Here is a 26,342-nt window from a genome sequence, read left to right on the forward strand (position 1 = left end):
CCCTCTTTCTCTGTCCCTCCCCTGCTCACACTCTCTGTGTGTCTCTCAAAATAAATAAATAAACTGGAAAAAAAAAGTATTATAAAAAAGGAACTAAATACAAATTCTGGAGTTGAAAAGTGTAATAACTGAAATTTTAAAAAGTTATCATAGGGGCTCAACAGTAGATTCAAGAAAGCATAACAAAGAATGAACAAACTAGACAATATGTCAATAGAGATTACCCAGTCTGAAAACAGGAAGGAAAAAGAAGGCCTGTGGGATACCATCAAATGTATCAAAGCATGCATAATGAGAGTCCCAGAAGGAGAAGAGAGGGGAAAAGAGGCAGAAAGAATATGTGAAGAAATAATGAATGAAAGTGTCCCAAATTTGATGAAAAACATTAAACCACCCATCCAAACAGCTCAACAAACTCCAGGTAAGATAAACTCAAACAGATCCATTTTAGATACATCATAATACAATGGTTAAAAGCCAAAGGTAATGAGGGAATCTTGAAAGCAGTAAGAGAGAAGAATCCCATCACGTCAAATGGATCCTCGATAAAATTAACAGATGACTCATCCTCAGAAACCATGGAGGCCAGATGGCAATAGGACGACATATTTAAAGTGCTGAAAAAAAAAGACTATCAACCAAAAATTCCATATACAGCAAAACACCCTTTAAAAACAAAGGAGAAACTAAGTCATTCCCAAATGAATAAACACTGAGAGAGTTCATTGCTAGCACACTGCCCTTTAAAAAGTTTACTAAAAGATACCTTTCAGGCTGCAATGAAGGGACACTTGACAGTAACTTGAATCTACATGAAGAAATAAGCAAGCTAGATGAACATATTGGTTTCCCAATGCATATAAAAGCTATGTTTATGCTATACTGAAGTTTATTAAGTGTGCAACTACATTATGTCTAAAAAATCAATGTGTATATTTCATTAAAGATACTTTATCAATATCCTTCAATTAAAAAAGAAATACTTTATGTTCCAACATTCTGTCTTAAACCTGAGTTGATGTATGGTGGGAACAACTGGATGTTTAAGATATTTGTGATTCTTTGTTTTAAACTCCACCCCCCCCCTTTTGTATATGTGATATGAAGCAAATGAGGAAACATCGTTCTAATGGTTTAACAAGGAAGGAGAAAAAAAGACCTTAATTTCTGGGTGGAGATGTCTCCTTCTATGTGGATAAGTCGATTAAGACCGTTATCAAAAGTTTGTCTGTGTTATTGCACCTGACTTTAGGATCCAAAAAGTTGGGGTTTTTTTTGTTTTTGTTTTTTGTTTTTTGTGGGTTTTTTTTTTGCCACATTGTGCTTTCCTCCTGGAATTGTAAGCTGAACACAATAATAGCACCTGTTTACACTGTGAAGTGGGTATTATTACAGAAAACACACTGGAGGCTTTCTCACTGTTAAGCAAATAATGCCTTGTGAATGTATGATCTACAGAGAAACCCCTGTAGTTTAACGTGCTGATGCTGTCTATCGTTTTAGCAAATGAATTTTGGATGTTTTTTTCCTTCCCTCAAACACACAAATAAATAAATACTTTATTGCAAAACATTGATAACCCCCACCTGAGCTCTCAGTGGGTCATAATCACTGATCACAGATTAACAATGATCACAGACCATAACAAATGAAAAAGTTTGAAATATTGTGAGAATTACCAGAATGTGACACAGGGACATGAAATGAGAAGATGCTGTTGGAAAGATGGTAACAATAGACTTGCTTAATGCAGAGTTGCCACAAACCTTTAATTTGTGAAAAACATAATACCTGTGAAGCACACAGTAAAGCAAAGAAGGCAATAAAATGAGGTATGCCTGCAGAAGCAAAATGGAAAAAGAATAGATAAATTAAACTTAATCAAATTAAAAACTTTTGCATGCCAAAGGACACTGTCAAAAAAGTGAAAAGAAAGCCCACATTATAGGAGAAAATATTTACAAATCATGTATCTAATTAAGGTCTAGTACCCAAAATATACAAAAGCTCCTTACAACTCAACGTTAAAAAGACATATATCCCAATTAAAAAATGGGTAAAGAATCTGAATGGACATTTTTCCCAAAGAAGAGATACAAATGACTAATAAAGACATGAAAAGAGACTCATCATTAGTCATCAGGGAAATGTAAACCAAAGCCACAATGAGATAGTATTTCTTACCCACAGCTAAAATAGAAAAGACAGACAAAGCAAATGTTGGTGAGGATATGGAGAAATCAGAACCTTTCTACATTGCTAGTGGGATTGTGAAATAGTATAGCCACTTTGGAAAACAGCTTGGATGTTCCTCAAAAAATTAAACATAGAGTTACCGCATGACTCATCAATTGCACTCCTAGATATATACCCCAGAGAACTGAAAACATACATTCACACAAAAACTTACACATGAATTTTCATTGCAGCATTATTTATAATACTAAAAAGTGAAAACAAAATGTGCATTAACTGAGGAATGGATAAACAAAATGTGGTAGATCTATACAACAATATTATCCAGCCACAAAAAGGAATGAAGTGGATAACACCTACTACAACATAGATGGACCTTGAACACATGGTGTTCAGTGAAAGAAGCCAGATGCTTAACAGGCCACAAATTGTGTGATTCCACTTATATGAAATATCTAAAGTAGGCAAATCCATGGAGACATAAAGGAGATTAATGGTATCTGGGAGCCAGGGGTGGGGGGAAGAAAGCAGAGAATCATTGTCAATGGATATAGTGTTTCTTTTTGGGGTGATAAAATTGTTCCATAATCAGAGGAGGGGGTTCAAGATGGTAGAGCAGCATGGAAGCTCTCAGCTTGTCTTGTCCCTGAAACACAGCCAGATCAGCACCAAACCATTTTGCATACCTAGGAAACTGATCTGAGGATTAACACAACAATATGCATAACTTGAGCCACAGAACTCAGCAGAAAGAGGAAAATTGATTTTTATTTTCTTTTTACTTAATTTTAAAAAATTTTAAAAATTATTTTTAGTATTAAAAAATTTTTAAATTATTTTAGAATGTTTTTTATTTCATTGTAAATTTTTTATTCTATTTCACTTTCCTTATTTCATTTATTCTATTTTATTATATACATTAAACATTTTTTTTTCTTACCTTTTTTTTTTTTCTTTCCCCTTTTTCTCTGGTATATCAAGCTTCTTTCAATAAGCAGACCAAAACACAACTAGGATCTAGCTTCCTTTATTTGATTTTTTGTTTTGTTTTTAATTTTTTAATTTTTAATTTTTATTATTTTTTTTCTTCCTCTAACAAGACAAAATGAAGGAATTCACCCCAAAAGAAAGAACAGGAAGAAATGATGGCAGAGGTTTAATCAACACGGATATAAGCAAGATAACTGAACTAGAATTTAGAACTGCATAATAAGAATACTAGCTGGGGTTGAAAAAGGCATAGAATCCCTTTAGACGGAGATAAAAGAAGTAAAATCCAGTTAGGACAAAATTAAAAATGCTATAACCAAGATGCAATCTTGAATGAATGCCATGGTGGCAAGGATGGATGAAGCAGAGCAGTGAATCAGCAATACAGAAGACAAAATTATGGAGAATAATGAAGCAGAAAGAGAGGGAAACAAAGTCAAGAGAGCATGATACAAGACTTAGAGAACTCAGTGATCTATTAAAAAGGAATAATATCCAAATCATAGAAGTTCCAGAAGATGAAGAGAGAGAAAAAGGGGCAAAATGTTTATGTGAGCAAATTAAAGTGGAACATGTTCTTAATCTGGGAAAGGATACAGACATCAAAATCCAAGAGACACAGAGAACTCCCATTAGATTCAACAAAAATGACCATCAATAAGGCATATCATAGTTGAATTCACAAGACACACAGAAAGACTTATGAAAGCAGCAAGGGAAAAATGTCCTTAACCTATAAGGGAAGAAACATCAGGTTCACAGCAGACCTATCCACAAAACTTGGCAGGCCAGAAAGGAGTGGCAAGATATATTCAACATGCTGAATTGGAAAAATATGCAGCCAAGAATTCTTTATCCAGCAAGGGTATCATTCAAAATAGAAGGAGAGATAAAGAGTTTCCCAGACAAACAAAAACTAAAGGAGTTCATGACCACTACACCAGCCCTGCAGAAAATTTTAAGGGGGACTCTGAGTGGAGAAAAGATGAAACAAAACAAAAAAGACCAAAAGCAACAAAGACGAGAAAGGACCAGAGAACATCACCAGAAACACCAACTCTACAGGCAACACAATAGCACTAAATTATCTTTCAGTACTGACTCTTTTAGTCAATGGACTAAAAGCTCCAATCAAAAGACATAGGGTATCAGAATGGATAAGAAAACAAGACCCATCTATATGCTGCTTACAAGAGACCCATTTGAGACCTAAGACACCTACAGATTGAAAGGGGATGGAGAACCATCTATCATGCTAATGGTCACCAAAAGAAAGCTGAAGTAGCCATATGTATATCAGACAAACTAGATTTTAAAATAAAAACTGTAACAAGACATGAAGAAGGGTAATATATCATAATTAAGGGGTCTATCCACCAAGAAGACCTAACAATTGTAAGCATTCATGCTCCCAACATGAAACACCCAAATATATAAATCAATCACAAACATAAAGAAACTCGTTGATAATAGTACCACAATAGTAGGGGATTTCAACACCCCACTTACAACAATGGACAGATCATGTAAGCAGAAAATCACCAAGGAAACAATGATTTGAATGACACACTGGTCTGAATGGACAAAACATATATTCAGCACATTTCATCCTAAAGCAGCAGAATACACGTTCTTCTCAAGGGCACATGGACTATTCTCCAGAATAGATCACAAACTGGGACACAAATTAGCCCTTAACAAGCACAAAAATATAGAGATCATACCTTGCACATTATCAGACCACAACACTATGAAACATGAAATCAACTACAAGAAAAAAATTGGAAAGACCATGAATACTTGGAGATTAAAGAACATCCTCCTAAAGAATGAATGGGTTAGCCAAGAAATTAAAGAGGAAATTAGAAAGTACATGAAAGCCAATGATAATGAAAACACAATAGCCCAAAACCTCTGGGATGCAGCAAAGGTGGTCATAAGAAGGAAATATATAGCAATCCAGGCCTTCCTATAGAAGGAAGAAAGGTCTCAAATACACAACCTAACCCTACACCTAAAAGAGCTGGAAAAAGAATAGCAAATAAAGTCCCAACACCAGCAGAAGATAGGAAATAAAATTAGAGCAGAAATCAATGGTATCAAGATTAAAAAAAAAAAAACAAAAAACAATAAAATGAAACTAGAAGCTGGTAGTTTGAAAGAATTAACAAAATCGATAACCCCCTAGCCAGACTGATCAAAAAGAAAAAGGAAAGGACCCAAATAAATAAAATCATGAATGAAAGAGGAGAGATCACAACTAACACCGCAGAAATACAAATAATAATAAAAGAATATGAGCAATTATATGCCAACAAATTGGGCAATCTGGAAGAAATGGATACATTTCTAGAAATATACAAACTACTAAACTGAAACAGGAAGAAATAGAAAATTTGAACAGACCCATAACCATTAAAGAAATTGAATCAGTAACCAAAAATCTCCCAACAAACAAGAGTCCAGGGTGATGGCTTTCCAGGGGAATTCTACCATTTAAAGAAGAGTTAACACCTGTTATTTTGAAGTTTTTCCAAAAAATAGAAATGGAAGGAAAACTGCCAAACTCATTCTACAAGGCCAGCATTATCTTGATTCCAAAACCAGACAGAGACCCCACTAAAAAGGAGAACTATAGACCAATTTCCCTGATGAACATAGATGCAAAAATTCTCAAGAAGATACTAGCAAACCAGATCCAACAATACATTAAAAGAATTATTCACCACGATCAAGTGGGATTTATTCCTGGGATGCAGGGCTGTTTCAATATCCACAAATGAATCAATATGATACATCACATTAATAAAAGAAAGGATAAGAACCACATGATCTTCTCAATAGATGCAGAGAAAGCATTTGACAAAATACAGCATCCTTTCTTAATAAAAACCCTCAAGAAATTAGGAATAGAAGGATCATACCTCAAGATCATAAGAGCCATATGCAAAAGACCCACCGGTAAGATCATCCTCAATGGGGAAAAACTGAGAGCTTTCCCCTAAGGTCAGGAACACGACAAGGATGCCTACTCTTGCCACTGTTATTCAACATAATGTTGGAAGTCCTAGCCTTAGCGATCAGACAACACAAAGAAATAAAAGGCATCCAAATCTGCAAGGAGGCAGCCAAACTTTCACTCTTTGCAGACAACGTGATATTCTATGTGGAAAACCCAAAATATTCCGCAAAAAAATGGCTAGAACTGATTCATGAATTCAACAAAGTCACAGGATATAAAATCAGTGTACAGAAATCAGTTGCATTTCTATATAATAATGAAACAGCAGAAAGAGAAATCAAGGAATCAATCCCATTTACAATTGCACCAAAAACTATAAAATACCTAGGAATAAATCTAACCAAAGAGGTAGAAAATCTATACACTGAAAACTATAGAAAGTTTATGAAAGAAACTGAAGACACACACAAAAAAATGGAAAAACATTCCGTGCTTATGGATTGGAAGAACAAATATTGTTAAAATGTCGATACTACCCAAAGCAGTCTACATATTCAATGCAATCCCTATCAAAATAACACCAGCATTCTTCATAGAGCTAGAACAAACAATCCTAATATGGAACCAGAAAAGACCCTGAATAGCCAAAGCAATCCTGAAAAAGAAAAACAAAGCTGGAGGTACCACAATCCCAGACTTCAAGCTGTATTACAAAGCTGTAATCATCAAGACAGTATGGTACTGGCATGAAAACAAACACATAGATCAATGGAACAGAATAGAGAACCCAGAAATGGACCCACAAACGTATGGCCAACTAATCTTTGACAAAACAGGAAATCATATCCAATGGAAAAAAGACAGTCTCTTCAGCAAGTGGTGCTGGGAAAACTGGACAGCGACATGCAGAAGAATGAACCTGGACCAATTCCTTACACCATACACAAAAATAAATTCAAAGTAGATGAAAGACCTAAACGTAAGTCAGGAAGCCATCAAAATCCTAGAGGAGAAAACAGGCAGCAACCTCTTTGACCTCAACTACAGCCAACTTCTTGATATGTCTCTGGAAGCATGGGAAACAAAAGCAAAAATGAACTATTGGGACCTCATCAAAATAAAAAACTTCTGCACAGCGAAGGAAACAATCAGCAAAACTAAAAGGCAACTGATGGAACGGGAGAAGATATTTGCAAATGACATATCAGATAAAGGGTTAGTATCCAAAATCTATAAAGAACTTATCAAACTCAACACCCAAAAAACAAATAATCCAGTGAAGAAATGGGCAAAAGACATGAATAGACACTTCTCCAAAGAAGACATCCAGATGACTAACAGACACATGAAAAAATGCTCAACATCACTCATCATCAGGGAAATACAAGTCAAAACCACAATAAGATACCACCTCACCTGTCAGAATGGCTAAAATTAAATTAACAACTCGGGCAACCACAGATGTTGGCGAGGATGTGGAGAAAGAGGAATCCTTTTGCATTGCTGGTGGTAATGCAAACTGGTGCAGCCACTCTGGAAAACAGCATGGTGGTTTCTCAAAAAATTAAAAATTGAGCTACCCTACAATGCTATTAGGTATTTATCCAAGGGACACAGGTGTGCTGTTTAGAAGGGGCACATTCACCTCAATGTTTATAGCAGTGGTGTTGACAATAGCCAAAGTATGGGAAGAGCCCAGCTGTCCACCAATGGATGAATGGATAAAGAAGATGTGGCATATTTATACAATGGAATGTTACTTGGTGGTCAAAAAGAATAAACTCTTGCTGTTTGCAACAACATGGATGGAACTAGAGTGTAATCAGTGAAATCAGTCAGTCAGAGAAAGACAAATATCATATGACATCACTCATATGTGGACTTTAAGAAACAAAACAGATGAACATAGGGGAAGGGAAGCAAAAATAAGATAAAACGTAAGAGACAAACCGAAAGAGACTCTTAAGAGAACAAACCGAGGGTTGCTGGAGGAGTGTTGGATGGGGGGATGGGCTAAATGGGTGTGGGGCATGAAGGAGGACACTTGTTGGGATGAGCACTGGGTGTTATACGCAAGTGATGAACCACTAATTTCTATTCCTAAAATCCTTATCATACTATATGTTAACTAACTTGGATTTAAATTAAAAAAAAAAAAAAAAAGACTCAGAAGAGAGAACTGGTAGAGAATAGGGGCACTACAACCATTTCAGTTAACACATGGTTTTCTCTAAAGGCCTAGCCTTACATAGATGAAAACGCTTTGGAACTAAGATATGTAATGTGTTTTCATTCAGTGCATATTGATATTTTGTAGCATGCTAAAATAAAAAAATAAATAAACTTGGGCATAATTAAAAAAAAAAGTTCCACAATCAGATAGTGGTGATGGTTGCACAACTCTGTGAATATACTTAAAACCACTGAACTGGGGGCGTCTGGGTGGCTCAGTGGGTTGAGCAGCGGGGTCTTGACTTTGGCTCAAGTCATGATCCTGGAGTTATGGGATTGAGCCTCATATTGAGGAGAGAAGATTCTTTCTCTCTCCCTCTGCCCCTCTCCCCTGCACGTGCACCCTCTCTCTCTCTCTAAAAAGCAAAACAACTAGTGAACTGTACATTTTAATTTCTTTAAATGTTTATTTATATTAAGAGAGAAGGAGGGCACGCAAGTGGGGGAGGGGCAGAGGCAGAGAGAGAGAGAGAATCGCACGCAGCCTCCATGTGCAATTTGGAGCCCGACTCAGGGCTTGATATGGGGCTCCATCCCATGACCATGAGATCATCATGGGAGATCACGATCAAGAGTCAGACACTTAACTGAGTAAGCCACCCAGGTGTCCCTTAACTGTACATTTTAAAAGGGTGAATATAATGGTGTCTGAATTATAAGTCACTAAAATACCTGTTTTAAAAGGTATTTAAAATGTGGGGCGCCTGGGTGGCTCAGTCGGTTAAGTGTCTGACTTCGGCTCAGGTCATGATCTCACAGTTTGTGAGTTCAAGTCCCGCATCAGGCTCTGTGCTGACAGCTCAGAGCCTGGAGCCTGCTTCAGATTCTTTGTCCTCTCCCCCACCCCCGTCTCTCTCTCTCTCTCTCTGCCCCTCCCCTACTCACACTCTGTCTGTCTCTCTCTCTCAAAAAATAAATAAATAAACATTAACAAATAAATAAATAAATAAATAAATAAATAAATAAATAAAAGGTCATAAATGTAAAAACAAATGGACAAAAGGAACCACATTCCTTTATAGTGTATGGGTCCTAATGATTTAGATTTCCTGAAGCACAGAAAAGCTTACATAATCCACCACCAGCTCCTCTTCCGATTCTTCTCCTCTCAGTTTCCTCACAACTTTCTGAATGAAGTCTTCAAACTTGGTGGCCAGATAGACATCTTCATTCTGTAGTTGAAGCCCACCGCACTTCTGTCTGATCTCTTCAACCAGCCTTCAGGTAAGAACCAGTTCACGTCACTTACATTTTTAAAAGAGTTCAGGGGCACTGTGTCATTACATTTGTCAAGTTGCTTTGAGATAAGACATGTCACATGCCTATTTACCACCTATGAGATCTTCTATGATAATCAATTGAAGAAATGGATAAGACCGGGAGAACAAAATCAAAAAGCTGCATTCTAAAAAAATTTTTACTGTTTATTTATTTTGAGAGAGACAGAAAACGCACGTGCACATGTGTGTGCATGAGAGGGGGAGTGGCAGAGAGGGAGACAGAGAGAGAGACAGAGAGAGAGAGAGAGAGAGAGAGAGAGAGAGAGAATCTCGAGCAGGCTCCATGTTATCAGCACAGAGCCCAATGCAGGGCTCAATCTCACAAGCCGCGAGATCATGACCTGAGCTGAAACCTAGAGTTGGAGGCTTAACCAACTGAGCCACCCAGGTGCCCCTAAAAAGGTGTCTGGAAGGACAGTGGATATTCTTTTGTCTTTAACTTTGTGCATGGCTATGATAAAACAAACCAAGGCAAAAACATTTTACTTACTTGCAAGCAAGATAATTAAGGGGCACATAAAATCAGTTCCTATCCTTTCAAAGGTGCTCAAGGAATAAGGAATAAAGAAAAGTCCCCAATGTAAATAAAGATTATGAAACAAAAGACATTGTATAATATTTTCTGTAGATCATATATAAGAATGGAGCAAATATTTGTTTTATTACGTGGTTAGTGTTGGTACTAAGCAGAATCAAAATTATTTTTGAGGGGCACCTGGGTGGCTCAGTCGGTTAAGTGTCCGACTTTAGTCATGATCTTATGGTTCATGGGTTCAAGCCCTGCATTGGGCTCTGTGCTGATAGCTCAGAACCTGGATCCTCTGTGCCTTCCTCTTCTTCTGCTCCTCCCCTGCTTGCACTATGTTTCTCCTCTCTCAAAAATAAATAAACATCAAAAAAAAAAAAATTCTCATTTAGAGCTTCCCAACTCCCGTGTCATATTGGAGGAAAATTAGCTAACAAATGTGAGGACGAATTTTAAAAAGAAACAAACAATTAGAAGCACTGATTTTCTAGGTATACAGGAGATATGAAAACAATTCCTGGCTAGTGACAGAGAAAGGAACAAAGATATGTGTTTGGCCGTGGAAACAAACAATCCAAAAAAGATGAAGAAAAGAGAAATAGGATAATGGTAGAGTGATAACATCCAGAACAAAGGATTGGCTTGGATCTTCAAAGTCAAAGTCAAAATCCCCAGTGGAGGGGTGTGAGTCAACAGGGTGATAGTTTTACCTGACAACATCCATTGAGCTTGCTCCAGATTTAAAGAAGTCTGTCGAGTCTTCAATAACAGGGACGTTACTTAAAATTCCAGCCCAGATGACCTATACGGCAAGGATAATTTTTATGAAGGGCGTGCCATGAAAAACACAGTGGCAGAGACTGACCAGTGCCTCACCAAACCTACTTTTTTTTTTTCATCTTGGATACATGGTCTGACTACATTTTTTAGCAACTCTTCAAGTTAGATGCAGCCGTATGACTGACTTCTAGCCAATGAGTATGAGTGGAGGTGAACTTGACACCCAGCCTTGACCCATGAAGAACCTCCTTCACACAATTCTCTGTGCTTTTTTGCCCTTTTTGGCTGCCTGGACTGTAGGTGACTTTGAAGATAGCATAGCCTGGGTCCCTGAATGACTCCACCCCTAATCCTCACATTCCAGCTTCACCTCTAATCCCCCTGCCAACCTAGAACGGCCTGGGATTATTTTGTGAGTGAGAAATAACTTTGCATATACATTTTGGAGTTGATTCCTACTATGGCTAATACAAAAAAGAGGAGAAATAAAGTTCCATCCTCACTACTCTGAAGACTGATGGTACAGTTGCAAAAATGCTTCAGTTTTGCAAGGTAAGGGTAACATTAAGGACATCACATGTTCACCTTGATGGTCCCTGCCACCTTCACCTCTTCGGCTGTAAGTTCTAGCACTGAGGTCTCACCCGCTGAAAAGTACTGAGAGGCTGGAATCATTCTTCCATCTTCAAACTGCAAATTCCTCACCATCAGCTACAGTGCAGCAACAAGACAAACAGAAGGATTGAAGATTAGGACAATTCAAAAGTGAGGTTGGTAGGGGAAGACGTGTCGTAGATTACACAAATACAAGGGGCAGCTTATCTGGCAAATACAAAAATATGGATAGAAAGCACTCACCATTATTTGTAAAAGGACTGAAATGGTATTTTTAATAAAGGCAGCAGAAAGGAGAAAGTTAAGTCTAGGGGTAGCTACATCTCAAAATGGGTAATAAGCTCCCAAAAAATTGGCATTTGGATATATGTAGACTAAAACCTACTGTAACTCCTCTTCCTCCTCCTCCCCCTCCTCCCACTCCTCCTCTCCCTCCTCCTCCTCTTCCTCCTCCTCCCATCATCTGAACACTTACTCTGTAGCAGGCACAGTGCTATGTATTCATGTATGGATGCACGTATCTCATTTTAGTCTCATAAATCCCAATGGAAGCAGGTGCCATTATTATCCCCATTTTACTGATGAGGAAATGGAGACTCAGTGAGGGTAGGTGATTTGCCCAATGCCGCACAGCTGGGGTTACAACCGAGAAACAGCTGGACCCTGAAGCCTACAATCTTAATAACTGATCTACCCTGCCAGCTATCAGAATATATCTGTAAGCTGCAAATTCCCCTTTACTTTCTTCAAAGAGCCCACTGGGGCCAAGGGCCCATGCTTCCAAGCACAGCAGTGCGGGTGGCTGCCTGCGTGGAAGGCAAAGGCAAGGAGCATTGGAAGAGGGCCACATCCATTGCATTTAGCCTCCTGGGCTCCAGCAGTGGGAAGGCAGACAGATGGGACTACTGTCTGTTTTATAGATGAGGAAACAGAGCCTCAGAGGGGAGAAGCGTCCTCCACAAGACCAGCAAGTGGCAGAGCAGGGATTCACATCCTGTTTCCTGACTAAATTCCAAACTCTTTCTACTGTGCCACCGAGGTGACTGCACAGGTCCTTGAGGCTCATCCTAGGGAGACTTGTTCTCAACTAGGCACGCAGAGCCAGCTCATCCCCCGGCAGAAATAGGGCATGGGTATCTCGAGCCTCCCTTGTCCCACTGCAAAGCTGGATTACCTTGTAAAAGGTATTTCCTTAGTAGCTTGGGTTGTAGAAGGAAACCAAAAACGTTACTTTATAGGTGACCAGATTGAACACTCACTGCTTTTCCATCATTACCAAAAAGAACAAGTCCATTTTTGGTAACAAGACCAGGCTTCGTGGCACCTTTGATTTCCAGTGGTTCTCCAGAAGGCACGGAGCTTTTCAGCAATGACGAGCCATAAAACGTGACCATCTAATAAAGAGATCAAACCCATGTGAAATGAGGGAGTTACACCTACAAACAGAGGCGTGTGCAAACAGCACTCCCTGCAAAAAAGCTCCAGTTGGAATCATCATCTCTGATAAAATCGGAACACCCCGATGTGGGAGACTGTATCAAGCATCTGTGGAAACGACACCGAGCAAGAGATAGTTTATGAATGTACGACTGAAGAGTTTCAAGAATGCCTCACAACCAGATGACATTTATCATTTCTTCACATGGATACGAAGGTAAACGAGACAAAAAGGTCTCGCAGACTTCGATTTTCAAAGGGGAGGGGAGGTGGTGATGGCAGAGAGTCAGTGAGGGCAGGTGCAGGTAGCAACCAGATGATTACAGTCCAGTGCGATTACTGATGGGAAGTACAGGGTGCTTTGTGGGTCAGTTCATGGAAACAGGACTGGATCCAGACTGTAACTAAGAAAATGTGATGGTAATTGATTTGTGATTGTAATTCTATGACTATTAGCTATCACCTATTAAAGATTATAATAGTTAACATTTATTGAATACACATGCCCAGAACTCAGTAAATGAATTAACATGTATTAACTCACTTAATTTTCACAATGACCTGTAGCCAATAAAAGAGACACTATTATTATTTTTTAAGTGTATTTATTTTGAGAGAGAATGTGTGTGTGCATGCACAGGAGAGGGGCCGGGGGTGGGGGGAGGGAGAGAGAGAACCCCAAGCAGATTCTATGCTGTTAGTGGAGCCCGATGCAGGGCTTGATCCCTCAACCGTGAGATCATGACCCAAGCCAAAATCAAGAGTCAGATGCTTAACCAACTGAGCCACCCAGGTGCTATTATTAGTCCCATTTGCAATAAGGAACCCAAAGCCCCACTGGTTAAGTAACCTGCCTGAGATTACTCAGCAAACAGTGGCAGAGCCAGAATTTTAACAGAAACATTCTGGCTTCAGTTCCCACTCACTTAACTACTGCACTAAACTCCCTCTCTTGGTCCTTCCTGATCCCACATATTTTTGTTGGCACCTAATACGTACTAAGAATCCTGCTTAAGTGAGGATATTATCAAGACAATAACATGAAGTCCTTGCCCCATGGAGTACAAAGCCTGGTAGGGGTGGGGGGATTGATAAATAAGGAGACCCTGACAATATATAATACGCTGTGTCAGAGGCAGGCAGGGGGTTGTTGGACCAGGAGGAGGGACCCCCAACCTGGCCAGCACGGGCCTGTGAAGTCAGGGAGCTCCCAAGGAGAGCTGAAACCTGAGAGCCAAGTTGGGTTGAGATTTCCCAGGGATTATAAGGCCCTTCCTGCTCCTCCCCTGCCTCTCTGCCCCACCCCCTGGCCACCTCTCCCACCTGCTCCTCACACCTGAGGCTCTTTGGGACTCCTAGCCTGGGTAACACACTCTCCTATCTCTGGGTCTTTGCTTCTTTGTTTCCTTCTCTACCTGCTGACCTCTTGAAGGGCAAACAAATGGACCAGCTTTTCTAGGAAGCCTTTCCTACTGCACCTGAGTCTGGGCCTCAAGGATAGCATTTGTCTTATTGCCTTGTGAGTGCTTATTCACTTCTCTGCTTTCTCCATAAAACTGCAGGCTCCTTGAGAGCAGAGGCTGTGCCTAGCATCTGCTTCACAGCAAATGCTCAGTACGAGTAAAGATGGGGGTGTTTTCATCCAGCTGGGCACATACACCTAGAATCACAGACCCTCTTCATGACCAAGGAAAGAACCAGAGGACTTATGTGTAATACCTTTTACAAAGGTAACACACACACACACGCACACACACACACACACACACACACACACACACACACACAAAATTGGTCCCTGGCACATACCTGTCCATTTATCTCTGTCCAAGCTCCAGGGACTTTATCATGACCTCGGATCCAGTTATGCAAAACTTCGGCAGACTGATCCCAAGAAATCTAGGAAAGCACAAAGCTGAATCTCCTAATGCTATGAGTGTCAAAGGCAATAGAAACATCTCTCTCCATCAGTGGTGGAAGTGGGGTTGGGTAAGCATAGAATAGGCTGGATTGGAGATCTACCCTTTGGCCAGGAAATTGTACGTTGGAAACGACTTAAAGGTAAATGGCCAAGAACTTTGGGGTGTATTATTGAGTGGATATAAATACCTCAGCATTTTCCTTTTTCTGGATGCCTTCATATGTTGCTCCTTCTTCTGGTTGGGGAATGCGAGGAGCTTTTCCATCGGCTATGAGTTGAACAGCTTCCACCTAAAGCCAAAAACATTATCTGGGTTATAGCCCAATGGTCATCATCTGTTTAATTGAAGCTCTGCAAAACAGAATTGCTACATAGAAATCTGTCCAGAGAGTCAGATTATAATAATAGACAACTACCATTTCTTCAGGTCCATCTATGTGCCAGGCAATGTGATAGCTACTTCATAGAAAATATCCTTTGCAGACATCACACCAATCCTGCCAGGTAGATATTATTATTCTGGTTTTACAGATGAGAAAAACAAGGCCTAGACAAGTGAAGCAACTAGCTCAAGAGCAGAGGTAGCCAATAGGCATCAGAAGCAAGATCTCCACCCAAGTCTACCTATTGCCAATATCAAGCCTGTTCTCTTAAAAATGACTCCCTTGTTTCAACAAATTTCAACATCCCTTGATGACCCAGTGGGAATTTCAGTAATATAATTGTAAAATAAGTCACTGTGAGTGATTTCTATTTATCATGATGATTCTAGAAAGCAGTACGTTGTTATATTTAAGAAATTCAACTTACTTTCTAGTGTAGGACACCTGAAATTTAAAAATAATTAAAATCTACCCATGAGTTTGATTGCCTTTGGGATGTGTCCTGAATTCTCTTCTGTGCCATATTCTCGTTTGCCTTGAGAGTCTCTCTCCTTCATGGGGAGGCCTACCTGAGCTTCAGTTCTCAGACCTCGCTCTCAGCATACACAGCTGCTGACCAACACCCACCCCCCAAAAGTATGCGGATGGAGAGACCTGAGAACAGGGCCAGTTCATAGCTCATTCACTTGCCCACTTGTAGCCATAATATCATTGGATACATGATCTGGGCTTGAGCAAATGCCACTGAACACACCCAACACTACTTTGATTGTAATGATCATTTTTTAGCACCTACTGTGTGCCAGGCACGTTACACAAATGCTACCTAATTTTCATAGCATGCCTGTAAGTCAGGCAGTTATCTACACTTTACAGATAAGGAAACCAAGGCTGGCGAAGCTAAGCGACTTGCCTACTGTCACAACAGGTAAGCAGTAGAATGAGAACTTTGGTGTCTTTCTGACACCAGTGCCCTACTCTCTTAATCATTAAATGATACAAACAAATCACTGCTGTCTTTCCTCCTAAATCCATAGCTGGTGCTTTTTCCTAATGTCCATCCCTATGTGGCTGCTTCTACTATACATACCGAACTCGGAAAAAATTAAATGACACTGAAATTATCTTTCAGTATTTCTACAAGCTAATATATTTTTATGTTGTGGTGCACGTGCTTTGAGCTTTTTACCCAGAGCCCATCTGAAAAAATTAAGCAATGCCAAATTTCACCCTGTTACATAGACTGATTTCAAATACTTTTGAAGGAAGTCCAACTTCCATAGCAAAATTTCTTAAGAGTCTGTGCACTTCTTTACAATTAGTCATTATAAGCAGGGTTGGAGATTCAAGTATTTGGCAAAATAAATGAAGCCATTTCATTGCTACTTCATCCATTTTATCAGTGCTCTCAGAAGAACAAGATAGCTTCACAAACTAAGAAATTTTAACATTCAGATTTCCACCCTAAATATACCATCCTACTGGCAAATATAAAATCTAATTTTGTTTTTCAGCTTTATACTGTGTGTAACAATTAATATAGGAAAATTCTCAATAAAAGAAAAATATTTCTAAAATCTTAAAGGTTTACTAAATTCTTCTCGATGGCATAAATATACTAACCATGGCTTTGATTCCTTCAGGAAAGAGAAACCGATTATAAAGTGCATCCACTGTATCATTGGGTTCAACATCACATGACTTCTGAAGAAGGATGGGTCCTGTGTCTAAACCATCATCAGCCCAGAAAACAGAAAACCCAGCTTTCTTATCTCCCATAATTAGAGTCCTGTGAAAAGAAGAGCTTCAACTTAAAATGTTGGTATAATGTATGACAAAGTGATGAGTTAGTGATATTAAAGTACAAGATAGTTATAATGGAAAGTAGACAGTGAGGGAAGCTACCATGAGAAATTAACAGCAAAGCCAGGAGATGTCAGCATTCATAAAACCACTACTTAATGGTACCACTATTTTGTACATTCCCATATCTATAAGTCTTTCTTGTTAATACACACTAATGACTGCTAGTCTATTCAAAAGGGCACTGGAGCCCATCATTACTACCACTCATTAAATGCCAGTTGCCAGCTTTCTACTGTGGCATCAAGCAATTTTGCCCACCTGGGTCCAATTCCTACATCATAGTTGACCCTGTATTAGGCAGAATAAGATAAAGGAAAATAAAGCAGAAGATACTCAGTAAAGGAGAACTGATTATTAATTTAGATGATATAATTTGGATATAAGTGTCAGAGCTAGAATTAGCTCTAGATTGTCCATGTAAATTATAGTAAAAGATGGTTGGTTAATCCAACTCTTTGTATTTTATGCTCTAGGAAGCTTAGCCTAAGAGAAAATGTTGGCCCTGGGGGCTCCTGGCTGGCTCACTTGGTTGGGCATCTGACTCTTGATTTTGGCTCAGGTCATGATCTCACAGTTCATGGGACTGAGCACCATGTGGGGCTCTGCACTGGTAGCACAGAGCCTACTTGGGATTCTCTCTACCTCTCTCTCTGCCCCTCCCCCACTCATGTACGCACTCACGCACACACTCTCTTTCTCCCAAAATAAATAAATAAACTTAAAAAACAAAAAAAGAAAAAGAAAATGTTGGCCCTTAAGAGCATATAATACAACGAATAAGCTGAATATGTGAACAAATACATATAAAAGTATATCAGAGAGCAGGCTAATATCGACATCATCCATGTTTATGACCTAAATTTTTTTTTGTGGAATAATTTCTTTTTTTTTTTTTGATTTAACTTTATTTATTATTTTTTAAAATTTACATCCAAATTAGTTAGTATATAGTGAAACAATGATTTCAGTAGATTCCTTAATGTCCCTTACCCATTTAGCCCATCCCCCTCCCACAACCCCTCTAGCAACCCTCAGTTTGTTCTCCATATTTATAAGTCTCTTCTGTTTTGTCCTTCTCCCTGTTTTCATATTATTTTTGTTTCCCTTCCCTTATGTTCATCTATTTTGTCTCTTAAAGTCCTCATATGAGTGAAGTCATATGATTTTTGTCTTTCTCTGACTGACTAATTTCATTTAGCATAATACCCTCCAGTTCCATCCACATGGTTGCAAATGGCAAGATTTCATTCTTTTTGATTGCCGAGTAATACTCCATTGTATATATATACCACATCTTCTTTATCTATTCATCCATTGATGGACATTTGGGCTCTTTCCATACTTTGGCTATTGTCGATAGTACTGCTATAAACATGGGGGTGCATGTGTCCCTTCGAAACAGCACACCTGTGTCCCTTGGATAAATACCTAGTAGTGCAAATGCTGGGTCATAGGGTAGTTCTATTTTCAGTTTTTTGAGGAACCTCCACACTATTTTCCAGAGTGGCTACACCAGCTTGCATTCCCACCAACGATGCAAAAGAGATCCTCTTTATCCGCATCCTCGCCAACATCTGTTGTTGCCTGAGTTGTTAATGTTAGCCATTCTGACAGGTGTAAGGTGGTATCTCATTGTGGTTTTGATTTGTATTTCCCTGATGATGAGTGATGTTGAGCATTTTTTCATGTGTCAGTTGGCCATCTGGATGTCTTCTTTGGAGAAGTGTCTATTCATGTCTTTTGCCCATTTCTTCACTGGATTATTCATTTTTGGGGTGTTGAGTTTGTTAAGTTCTTTGTAGATTTTGGATACTAACCCTTTATCTGATATGTCATTTGCAATATGACCTAAATAATTTTAAATCTCAGAGCTACTAATCGAGCAAGACCTAAGTCAATGAATCAATCACTCTTTTCAGAAATATTAAGGAATTAATTGGCATTATGTTATCAAGAGACTTGCAAACATTCATACACTCTGAGCCAGTGATTCTGCATGTAGAAGAAATGTGAAATGAGAAAAATACAAGTTTAAATGCAAAGATAACCACACAGAACCATTTAAAATAGCAACAACAACAAAAAATCAATTCATGCAAATACAATGAAGTGTTATTCACCACATTGAAACTAAGTGTAGTTTTCTGCCTAATTAATAACTTGACACTGAGAGATATCAAGGAGATGCACAGGTAAAGGAGAGAAGGCAGAAAAGTGTACCTACAGCAATAAAAATGTTAGACCATAGCCCTTTCCTTCAAGGAGCTTAAAATTGAACAGAAGACAGATAACAAAGAAGATAATTTCAGGTAATTCAGCATTTCCTGACATGTACTTGAGATTCTCTGTGCAAAAACAGTTCTATGGTCGAATAAGTTTGGGAACATTGTATACTCAGATTCCCTCCTAGAGATTATAATGCTCTCTCACTCAACACATATAATAGGTTCTAAGAAGTCCTGTGATCAAGAAATCTATCATAAACCAAACTTGTCTGACTATAGAACCTTTGTTTGCTCAGTTACTTAGTTAAACCTAATGAAGCCAGTACTCCATAGACTATTCTTGGGAAATGCTATCTAGCCCATGCTGTACCTCTATGTCTCAGGGGAGTTCATGCAATAGTAGCAATCAATCAGGGCCTCACACCTCCTCAAGCACACCTAGTTCCTTGATCCCCTAGGTAAAAAAATAGAAGATTATAGGCAATGGAAATAGGCCCATCTTCTCTGTAATTTTAAAAAATGCTCACCAGTTGATAGCAGAGGCTCCTCTATGCCTGGGAAGGATGGAGGGGTGATATATGATGGAGCCGTACTTTGGGCTGTCAATTACATCCATGGGGATAAACTGTGTGCAGAAGGGAAGCACGTTTAGCTCAGCACCCACAGATTTGTAGGCCTCTGCCACCTCCTTTATGGTCTTGCCCTTGACTCTCCATCTGGGGAACTTGAACACGGGGGTCCCATCTTTCTCTGCAGCTAAAGCTGAGCAGGAAAGAGAAAATGATTTTCATTACAAAAAAATTTGGCCCTAAGTTTATATGTGCAATGTGTGGATTCACACATTGCAGTTTTCCAGCTTCATGAAACATTGACAAATAAAACACGTTGAAGAACAATTTAGATGGTCACCAGAATTTGACCTGTTACAATTTTATCATGATCCATCCATTTTTCTAATGCGATTTTTTACCTATACATTTGAGGCATAATATATTTAAACTCAAAAGTTTGTGACTAGGGGTGCCTGGGTGGTTTAGTCGGTTAAGCATCAGACTCTTGATTTCAGCTCAGGTCATGATCTCACGGTTCACGGGATCAAGTCCCACGTCAGGCTCTGAGCTGATAATATGGGGTCTGCTTGGGATTCTCTCTCTCTTTCTCTCTCTCTGCCCCCGCTTCCCAAAAATAAATAAACTTAAAAAAAAGTTTGTGGCTACATAACATTTAAAAAAATTTTAAGTTTATTTATTTATTTTGAGAGAGAGAGAACAGGTGCATGCAAGAGGTGGGAGGGACACAAAAGAGAATCCCAACCAAGCTCCACACTTATTGTCGGATGCAGGGCTTGAACTCACAAAACTGTGAGATCATGACCTGAGCCGAAATCAAGAGTCAGATGCTTAACCAACTGAGCCACTCAGGTGCCCCAACATTTAAAATTTTAACTAAAGCTTTTCTCTTTTACAGATAAAAAATTATACTTTTATTACTGATATAGCCACTTAAAGAATATTTGTTTGTTTGTTTTTTAGATTTGGAGCCAACTGCTGCTACATCACCACTCAGATTAGACGTACTCAGCCTCTGGCACAGATGGAAAACCATGAGTCCCATCCCATGCCTGTTTCCTGGAGGGAAGTCATTTTTATTACAGAGCAAACTATAATGAGAACACATTTTCTCCACCAAACAGGCAGACCCCCAAAGACGAAGAGAGGACGTTTTTGCTCTGAGCTGGGCTTGTCTATTATCTAGTTCCTTCTCCCAAATTCACCAGTCAGATAAATTAGTGGAGGAGAGAGGCCAAGAATGGAGAATACATGCTCCTCGTGAGGGTTCTGCCATACTGGAGAAGATTTGAGGCTCATTCCTGTGGAAAATATTCTCTCTTCCCCAAAGAACAGCTCCATCTACCTCTGTGTGGAAAAGGAGTGGCCCTCCAAAGTGCTGGTAGCACAGCTCATTTTTTTCCATAATAAAATATCATTTTTACTAACTACATACCTTACATATATTAAGTATATATATTTATTTTCCACCAACAATACAAAGCAACTACATTTTAGGCAATTTGTAAAGCCTTAAGAAAGGCTTTTTATCTGTATTTTTGGGCTCCTTTTCCTTTCTCCCCCATTTAATCAACCTTTGTTGACTTTGGAGGGGATAATGCCTCCACCAGAAAGCATAGTTACAAATCTTAAGTGAGTCCTGAAGAAATCTGGCCATCAAGCTGATGCCTTGATCAATACACTTGGAAGGATGTGAGAGACCAGTATAATAATGTTCATAAAATGTTCAAAAAACGGTAAATAAGTCATTTTCAGATAATAAGGAAATGAATAAATGGTGGTAAAAAAATGTGAAATTGGGAGGAAACTGTGCAACGTTAAACTGGGAAAGAAAAATCAAATGAAAAACTTAGAAGTCTTCATTTTTTTTTAAGTTTATTTAGTTTGAGATACAGAGACAGAGAGAGAGAAAGAGAGAGAGAGAGTGTGTGTGCACAAGCACAAGTGGGGGAGGGACAGAGAAAGAAAGAATCCCAAGCAGGCTCCATGCCTTCAGCACAGAGCCCAATGCAAGGCTCAATCCCATGACTATAGGATCATGACCTGAGCTGAAATTAAGAGTTGGAGGTTTAACTGACTGAGCCACCCAGGCACACCTAGAAGTCTTCATTTTAAAAATCTACTACACTGAGATAGGCTATGATCCTTCCATAGTGATTTGTGGCTGCCCCAGGGCTATTTTCCACTGCTCTAGTTGGCTATTCTGATAACAAGAATAGTTTGCCACTGTCATTTTGATCCCTTTTCATGAACTAGGCACAGGGATGAGCACATTATATACATTATGTCATCTAACCCATGTAAGATGGGTGCTGTTGAACTAAGCTTAGTGGGTTTTAACAACTTGCCCAACCTCATGCAGCTAGTAAGTGGCAGAGTCAGATTAACTGCATGACTCCAGAACATATACAGTTAACTATATGCTGTACTACATCCCAGGCTACTCTACAAGTCAAATTGGTAGTTTTTCTTTTCTATGTTTTGCTAGCAGCCCAAATGGCCACAACGAATGGAAAGGAGGTCCCGGCCCCGGGACCAGACACTAGGGAAAGTTAGTTTCCCAGGCCATACTTTTAAAGGAGTTTTAAGAGTCACATGCTTGTAATTCTTCTGAAGTTCATGTATATGGCAGAGACTGCTAGCTGTCCCCCTTCAATCTCTAGCAAAGATTCTTCTACTTTAGCTGAGCACATAGCCACCCTGAATAAAATCTATGTTTCTCTGTCTATCCTACAAATAGATTTGGGCTGTGACTATGTTTTAGCGAGTGGGATACAAATGGGAATAGTATGTGCAACTTCGGGATAAAGGCTTGCCTTCTGCTTCCCATCTTTCCCGTCCTGCTTGCTAGAATGCAGACTGGACAGTTGGGGCTAAAGCAGCTATCTTGGGGGAGCCTGGGTGGCTCAGTCAGTTAAGCGTCTGACTTCGGCTCAGGTCATGATCTCATAGCTTGTGAATTCGAGCCCTGCATCGGGCTCTGTGCTGACGGCTCGGAGCCCGAAGCCTGCTTCAGATTCTGTGTCTCCCTCTCTCTCTCTGCCCCTCCCCGGCTCACACTCTGTCTCTCTCTCTCTCAAAAAATAAATAAACATTAAACAAAATTTTTTTTAAAAAGCAGCTATCTTGGACCATGAGATGGAAGCCCAGTGTTGACAATAAGAAAACAACAAACAGCAAGAGTCTGCATCATGATAAATATAGAGCTGCCACAACAGCTCCAATGGCCAACTCAGACTTGAGAAATGGACTTCCATGTTACTTTTCCATGCTAATATTATTTGGGGCTTCCCTGATTCAACAGCCAATCTGATATTGGGGCTAATATTTCCATGCTAATATTATTTGGGGCTTCCCTGATTCAAGAGCCAATCTGATATTGGGGCTAATATTTCCATGCTAATATTATTTGGGGCTTCCCTGATTCAACAGCCAATCTGATATGCCAAATATGAGTCCTCCCAAATATCCCCCCCGCCACAAGGCTGCTGCAAATAGCTAATAATAGGACAAATAGTCCCAGTAATAGGCATCCGTCCCTTTCTGCCTTTGGAACCAGGTCCAAATTTATGAGACAGATTCCCTCAGAATTCCCCAGGTTGGGATAGCTTTTTTCTGAAACAAGGATAATTTCTTTCTTTCTTTCTTTCTTTCTTTCTTTCTTTCTTTCTTTCTTTCTTTCTTTCTTTCTTTCTTTCTTTCTTTCTTTCCTTTTGGGGAAAGAGAGAGAGAGCATGCGCACGCACAGGGGTGGGGGAGAGGGGCAGAGGGAGAGAATCTTAAGCAGGCTCCACACTCAGCATAGAGCCCAGCATAGGGCTCTATTCCACGACCCTGGGATCATGACCTGAGCTGAAACCAAGGGTCAGATGGACACTCAACTGAAGGAGCCACCCAGGTGCCCCCCCAAGGATAATTTCTAAATCAAGTGATTAAATTCATATATGCATATGTGCTCTTTGGCCCAACTTTTTTTTAGCATGACTCTTGAAAAGAAAAGTTAAAATATAATATTTTTAAAAGTAGAACAAGATAGGATAAGCCCCAGAACTATTTCTTCCAAGAAAAAAGGGTACAATTTTAGGGTAATCACCGATCAGTGTTTATCAGCCAATATGTCGCATTGTTCCAGTGATTTCTGAAGATCTGATTTATAAGCCAGGATAGCTAGTTGCTCATTCTTATGCCCTATCTGTACAATTTGTAGACCATTTCTATCTCCGTGTCTTGCACCCGTCCTCAACAAACTATAGTTGACTCTTGAACAATCGGGTTTGAACCGTGTGGGTCCACTTATATGTGAATTTTTTAAATAAATATAGTACTGTCAATGTATTTTCTCTTCCTTATGATTTTTTAAATAACATTTTATTTTCTCTAGCTTACTTTATCATAAGAATACAGTATATGATATGTATAACATACAAAATATGTGGTAATAAACTGCTTATGTTAACAGTTAAGACTTCCTTCTAGTCAACAGTAGGCTATTTTTTGTTAAGTTTTGGGGGAGTCAAAAGTAATATGTGGAGTTTTGACTAGGTAGGGGGTCAGCACCTCAAACCCCTGTGTTGTTCAGGGTCAACTGCATACTTGTAAATCAGAATCTCATTGTAGGTTTGCTTTGAGAATGGCTATCTTCTTTACCTTACCTTAACAGCCAAGCAGCCAAGCTATACTTGTTCTGACATAAATATATTCTTTATGACCCCACACCAATTTCTATCATTGGATGCGGTCCTCTCTTCAATTCCACTGGCACCTTTGAATCAGACATTATTCTAGATGCTTCATAACACCTTTGGAAAGTCACAAGTGTAGTTCAGAAAAAACATAAACCTGAAAATTCCTCTGAGGGACCTTGGAGGTAAGTGGAGAAATTCTTAACACAGTGGGGGCCTGCATCTTTGTCTTGGGGCCCACAGACAAGGGAGAATTTTTGAGTCTGCAAATAGACTTAGCTTGAGAAGGCTTTCAAGAGGCAGAGTGCGTGTAGCAGAATCCAGGGGGGAGGCAGGTAGTCTGGGTCTTTGGGAGCTGTGGCAAAGAAATAGAGCTTTAGAAATGCTAACAAGGCATAAGGGGTCTGAGCTGGGGCCTAAACCAGCTGGGTCAGTGCAGAGTCCTTGATTCAGCTGTTCCAAGATAACACTCACCCAGCGGGTCAGTTTTGCCATCCTTGTCTGGAACCGTGAACACGCCCACAACTCGGTGGCCCTCTTTGCGGAGGTGACTGTACACTTCCTGTCCGAAAAGGCTCTGACCAATAAGTGCCAGCTTCAGCTTGTTTTTGAAATGGGCCTGTGAAACAATTCAATGATGACAGACGTCGGCATGGTTAGAAGACATATGGGTCACCAACACTCTTTTTCCAATCATGCAAAATGACTTGAGGAAACAACACAGAGATCTACAAAATAAAATTTTTATTGACACACGCTGAACCTAGGCTACATTACACATAAACAGTAGTGAAAATAATGTCACGCCGACGTATTCCTTTTTTCCCCTTCGCTCTAATCCCCCTGATTATTCATCATAATCATTGGGATTGCGTATATTTTACAAGCCATTCCAACTCCTCGGTGAAATGAAGCCGGATGTTAACAAGTAAGGGTAAGTTTCATAGTTAAAAGGAGCTTAATTCTGAGCAAGATCTGCTTCAATAGGACAATGGCTTTTGTGGCCCTGCAATATAGAAAGAAGAGCCGGACTCATCTCTTAACTTCCAGAAGAGGCCAAGAGCTAACACGCGGCATGACACAGGGGTCACAGGCAGACCCCAGTGCTAGACTACCCGAAATCAAAATCAAGTGCCACTCCTGTTTAGTCGTGTGTCCTTAAGCAAGCGACGAACTTCTGTTGCCTTTTTTCCTCACCTGTGAAATGGGAATAATAACACCAACCTCACACAAGTTTGATTGAAGCAGATGACTTAATATTAACATGTAAGAAGCTCAATGCAGTATCTGACACAAAGGACTGTTGCGGTAAAAGCTTCAATCATGTCTTAGAGGTTTTGCTACATCCTAGATACAGTTCCATGTTTCTTTATATAGTCCAAAATTCCAAAATCTTTGGCAAGTGGCCCAAATTCCTTAGGCCTCAAAACCTGGATTGCTCCAGTGGAACATTCTTTTTAGTCCTTACAGCTTTCTTGTAAGTTTGTGCACATTCATTTGGTTTCAAACTTGACCTGGGCTGACATACTGCTATTTATAATCTTAATTATAGTATTCGTAAGGACTGTATGAACATTTGTGTGTTTTGCTGCAGAAAAAGCAATGTGTTTGGTTACAGATACTGTCCCAGACCCTGCTGTGGATGATATGTAATGTACTATCTATGTACCACATTGAC

The 26,342-nt window shown here is 39.5% G+C and overlaps 1 protein-coding gene across 1 annotated transcript in view; it reads right to left on the bottom strand.

The window, feature by feature from the left end:
- ALDH1L2 (aldehyde dehydrogenase 1 family member L2) overlaps positions 1-26,342 on the bottom strand; it is a 67,266-nt gene that overhangs the window by 29,315 nt on the left and 11,609 nt on the right. Inside the window, exons 2-10 of the mRNA XM_023257389.2 lie at positions 25,139-25,283; positions 19,941-20,175; positions 16,946-17,111; positions 15,128-15,229; positions 14,828-14,917; positions 12,841-12,975; positions 11,552-11,677; positions 10,897-10,988; positions 9,451-9,598 (exon numbers count right to left, since the gene is read on the bottom strand). Coding sequence (XP_023113157.2) covers positions 9,451-9,598; positions 10,897-10,988; positions 11,552-11,677; positions 12,841-12,975; positions 14,828-14,917; positions 15,128-15,229; positions 16,946-17,111; positions 19,941-20,175; positions 25,139-25,283 — 1,239 coding nt within the window. The remainder of the gene's footprint in view (positions 1-9,450; positions 9,599-10,896; positions 10,989-11,551; positions 11,678-12,840; positions 12,976-14,827; positions 14,918-15,127; positions 15,230-16,945; positions 17,112-19,940; positions 20,176-25,138; positions 25,284-26,342) is intronic.

Source organism: Felis catus, chromosome B4, assembly GCF_018350175.1.
Source record: "Felis catus isolate Fca126 chromosome B4, F.catus_Fca126_mat1.0, whole genome shotgun sequence".
NCBI classification, from domain to species: domain Eukaryota; kingdom Metazoa; phylum Chordata; class Mammalia; order Carnivora; family Felidae; genus Felis; species Felis catus.